Source organism: Alosa alosa, chromosome 12 (assembly GCF_017589495.1).
Source record: "Alosa alosa isolate M-15738 ecotype Scorff River chromosome 12, AALO_Geno_1.1, whole genome shotgun sequence".
Taxonomy (NCBI): Eukaryota; Metazoa; Chordata; class Actinopteri; order Clupeiformes; family Clupeidae; genus Alosa; species Alosa alosa.
Window position 1 is genome coordinate 7,172,173 of NC_063200.1, and position 5,000 is coordinate 7,177,172.

Sequence of the window (5,000 nt, forward strand, 5' to 3'; positions counted from 1 at the left end):
TTTTTTTTCCCTCTGTTCTGCAGACACAACTGAACCGAAACCTGCTGGTGAAAAAAGCACCTCAATGGGAACGCTACCTGTGAATGGAGGGGAGGGTATAAGTATATATATATATAGGCGAGAGAGGCAGAGGATATATATATAGAGAGAGAGGCAGAGAGAGGTAGAAAAGAGAGAGATATATATAGGCAGAGAGGTGAGGCATAGAGAGGATATATAGAGAGATAGAGAGAGAGAGGCATATATATGCAGATAGAGAGAGGAGGGAGAGGTAGGAGATATATATATATATATATAGAGATATATATAGAGGTATATATATAGAGAAAAGAGAGGTAGAGATAGAGAGAGAGGAGAGAGAGAGGTATATATAGTTAGAGAGAGAGATATATAGATATAGAGAGAGAGAGAGGTAGAGATAGAGAGAGAGAGAGAGAGATATATAGAGAGAGAGAGGGAGAGAGAAGTAGAGATAGAGAGATGTAGCAGTAGAGAGTTAGCAAGAGTGGCAAGTGAGAAAGAGAGAGAGAGAGAGAGGCAGAGATGGGGTGACAATGACAGATGACCGATAAAAGACAGAGAGAAATGCAGAGGGAGAGATTGGATCGCGCCACAGGTGTCCAGCTCCAGGCTCCTACACACTCAACACTCACCCAGCACACCCACCTGCCCGCCCACACTCCTCCACACACACACACACACACACACACGCCCGCCCACACTCCTCCACACACACACACACACACACACACACACACGCACACGCTCCACATCCACACACACACACACACACACACCCCACACCCACACACACACACACACACACACACACACACACACACACACACCCACCCGCCCGCCCACCCACACCCTCCACACACACACACACCACACACACACACACACACACACACACACACACACACACACACACACACACACACACACACCTGCCCACACTCCTCCATATCTAATAGCTGGCAGGAGAAGGAGAAGGAACAATCTAAAGGATCCCCATGAGTAGCTCTTCACGGCTAAGCAGACAGAGGAAGAGCCTCAGCCTCTACATTAAAAAGGGCTGAAATCTTCAGGATTGCGGGAATTCTATAGCGGAGAAAAAGAGATGCTAGCAGACCAGCGTTCAGTTGATTTTATTTTGAAACACTGTGTCTGATTGAACCAATAAGTGCCATTCTTGTGTCCCTCAAGCAGCTTTTTTCCCAAGTGGATTGAAATTACAGGTTCGGCCCTCTCTGGCAGAAAAGTCTTGCTAGACACACACACGCGCAAACACACACACACACACACACACACTCTCACACTCACAGCATTACTGTGCCAGGCGAGTTAAGACACCTACAAAGCAAACATCAAAGCCCAACAGCTTGCTAAAGGTCAATGATTACAGATGGGGAAGGGGAGGGCAGTTTGTCATGAAGCGGAGAAGAGGTTGTCATTTCCACTAGATCAGGACTCGCCAAGGACTCACCAAAACGACTCACATGCGTCTCCTTCCTCAGATGAAGCTCTCATTTATGTCTCGCCTCGGCCTTTAACAGCTAACAGGCCTCAGAGAACCGAGACAATTCTTCACCGAGACACGCGGTCCTCACACAGCCACATTGATCTTCTCAAACGGCATGTGTCAGAGCTCACCCAACACAACACCGTGTGGGACTCATAACACTAGCAGGGCCTTACAGTGAGTAACAAGACCACCAGTGAAAGTCTATAGGCAGGGCCAGCCGCAGTGGCTAGCTGTGTGTTGCTGTGCCGCGTTGCTATTTGGACAGGACCAGGAAACCCAATTCCCATCCTCAATTTGGAGCGCCTGAGTTTATCACAGGTGTAACGTGGCGCCCAGGGAGCAAGCTGACATTTGAGTCATTTGTGAAAGGGAGCGAGCAGCTGAGTGGTGCTTTGCGTACTTCTGGTTTCCCTGGCTGTGGTGGTCCACATCTCTGGCCAGTGCTCTGGTCACTTGCTGAGAGGGGGAGGAGGGGGGAAAGCCATGGAGGATCCATGGGGGTGTCCAGCCCCCACCCCCCCTCCGCCTACCTCCTCTCATCTCCCCTCTGCCTGGGGAGGGAGGAGTAGGAGCAGCGACACCGCCGTGGCAGACATGACAAATGGCCACATTAGGAAGGAGGGCCATGAGGAAGAAGGGAAGAGGGGAAGAGGGGAAGAAGGGAAGAGGGGAATGGTGTGGAGGTATGGGAGGGTTCCACTTCACCCCCCAAACAGAAGATAGGAGAGTACGGAAAGAACAATCCATCAGTCGGACCCCTCCACAGTCCACCCCCCCCAACTCTGCCTCGGCTAACTGCAGAGACAGTTGGGGGCTCGTGGGGATTTTAGCTTTCCCTTTTTTTTCAAAGGGTGGTGGGGATTCATGGTTTTGCCTGGGGCCAAGAGTGACCCATGAATTTCCCTCCAGGGCGCCCTGTCTCACTGTCTGCTTTCAACAGAGGATTAGGGGACAGAGAGAGAAAGAGAGAGGCCTGCCATGACCGGTCAGGACCACCAGGCCGGGGTGGGTTAGGCAGGAGAGGGTCAGGGGAGCCTCAGGAACGTCCGGGGCATCAATCTTGGGCCGAGCGTTTTCACGGCTGGCTCCCCTGGCGCCGTTTGAGGTGATTTATATGTGGCAGGGGCCAGAGGCCCGCGAGGGCTTTTGCTACACTGAAGGAGCTCATTTAGCTTGTAGTGCACATAGTGCAGCTGGCCCACATATGGAGGGATTGTATTTATTTCATCATGTGAGAGGCTGTGGAAGGGAAAGGCACTGGGTGCATGTGTGTTTGAGCACTAAAGTGTTGGGTGGGTGTGAGAAAATTCATATGCACGTGTTATTTCAAAAATAAATATTGTGTGTATGGGTGTGTGTGTGCGTGTGTGTGTGTGTGTGTGTGTGTGTGTGTGTGTGTGTGTGTGTGTGTGTGATGTGCTGTACAGTGTGTGTGTGTGTGTGTGTGTGTGTGTGTGTGTGTGTCTGTGTCTGTGTGTACAGTATGCTGTATGTGTTTGTGTGGAAGTGAGTGAGTTGACAGGATTTGTCTGCATATAAGATGCAACCAGGTTCAACATAAATTAAAGGAAAGGCTGAGATGTCATAGCCATGTTAGCTATGGATGTCATAGCCATGTTAGCTATGGTTGTCATCAATAGGAAACGTACTGCATCTTGCAGTGGCAAAATCAAGCTGTATTCCACTATGCTCCTGCTCACCACACAGGCATATACGGCTATGCTGCACTACACTGAGGACACTGCCAATAAAATAGAAAAGTGTATAGCTTAGCAGATAACTAGCAACTAAACAGCAGCAGAGCTTGTGTTAAAGCGCATAGTAAAGGAACAAAATAACACAGTATTGGAGGAGCCAACACTCCAGTACAATGGTCTAAATAGCCAGGGCAGTGGGCTGGTTGCCATGGCCCCACTGCACTAGCACCATCTGAGGGATATACTCCGCAGACACGGTGGTATTTTGCACACAATGACAGATGCTAGGGGTCAGCGACAATTCCACAGAGCATTAAACAAATGACCCACTCTCGGAGTGCAGGTGAGCATAAGGAAACCAAATAAATGACTCTAAATATGAATCTATTGGCTGTTACTCTCCCATTTACCAGCTGGCTGATGGAACTGAAATGTTTCCAATTATTTAGACGCCAATGTTAAAATTCCATTATAAGCTTATTCAACAAGCTGGCTGGCAAATGACAGTGTCTGTTCGGAGAGTGGTGAACATACTGAGAGGGCTGTACTTAATGAATCAACTGGAGCTAACACCTTCCCTTGTAAAAGGGCACCTCTGTGCGAAAGTTATCCACCCAAGTTGTCAATTAAAAGCCTTTTGAAGGGCCCCGTCCTCTCTGGGCCTGAGTCCTAATTAAGCATAAGCGCCCTAACGAACCCTCGTTAATGTGGAGGTGAAGAGTGGGGAGGATGTGCGAGGGAGGGGAGGGGTTGGGGGTTTGGGAGGGGGGGACTTAGATGGCCACGGAACATTCAGGAAAGTCAATGTTCTCAGCCCAGCTGATTGAGACTGAAGTAAAAAAAAGTGAGCGGCCATTCCTCCAAGGGCAAAATCATTGGCAGCTGAGCACAGAGTCTTAAAAAGGATGAGGAGGGAAAGTAACGAGGTGGTGCCGTGCCCATTTCATAGTTCATTTGGAAGTGAGGCAGAGAGAAGGAAGAGGAGGGAGAGGACGGGGAAGCGACAGACAAAGACAGACAGAAGGGAAGATGAAGACAAAGAAGAGGATGAAGAACATGAAGAGAGAAGAAAAGATAGAGGGAAGAGATGACAAAGACAAAGCTGAAGAAGTAGAAAGAGGGGCGGAGGAAAGAAGAGAATGAAGAAGAAGAAGAATGAAGAAGAAGAAGAAGACGATGGCGATGGCGATGGCGATGGCGATGGCGATGGCTATCTCCTTGTGACGACTGGGATTTCCTTTTCAAATATTAAGGCCCAAAGAGAAAAAGGCTCAAAGTAACGGCTGTGATGGCGGGACACTAATTGGCTTGCGTCCCACAAGCCATCCTCCCTATCGCCCTACAGACACAGGCTCTCCAGCTGCTGCAGATGGCAGGGACGGATGACAGAGACTGACCTCCCCTCACCCCATAGTCAACTATCCCACTGTCCACTTTGTACACTGTTAACTAGAGCTATACAGCCCCACCCCCCTTTGCTACCATCCACGGCCAATCTGGCTTTATTTTCTCATTCACTCCAAATACTCTCTCTCTCCCTTTCTTTCTCTCTCCCTCTCTCTCTCTCTCTCTCCCTCTCTTTCTCTCTCTCTCTCTCTCTCTCTCTCTGAGTGGGGTAACCAAAGTAGTTGAGCTACAATTAATTAAGGACAGGAAGAATAATAAATCAATTGATTGATGATAAATCGTGCTGCTTTAATAGACTGGGTAATGACTTACCTTGGTCGTTGGCCATTTTGTCTGGGTGCTCAACTGCAAGAGAGAGGGAGAGAGAG

The 5,000-nt window shown here is 49.1% G+C and overlaps 1 protein-coding gene across 1 annotated transcript in view; it reads right to left on the reverse strand.

Annotated features, from left to right (window-relative positions):
* dcc (DCC netrin 1 receptor) overlaps positions 1-5,000 on the reverse strand; it is a 216,218-nt gene that overhangs the window by 31,305 nt on the left and 179,913 nt on the right. Inside the window, 1 exon segment of the mRNA XM_048259294.1 lies at positions 4,945-4,977. Within this exon segment, the coding sequence (XP_048115251.1) occupies positions 4,945-4,977 (33 nt within the window).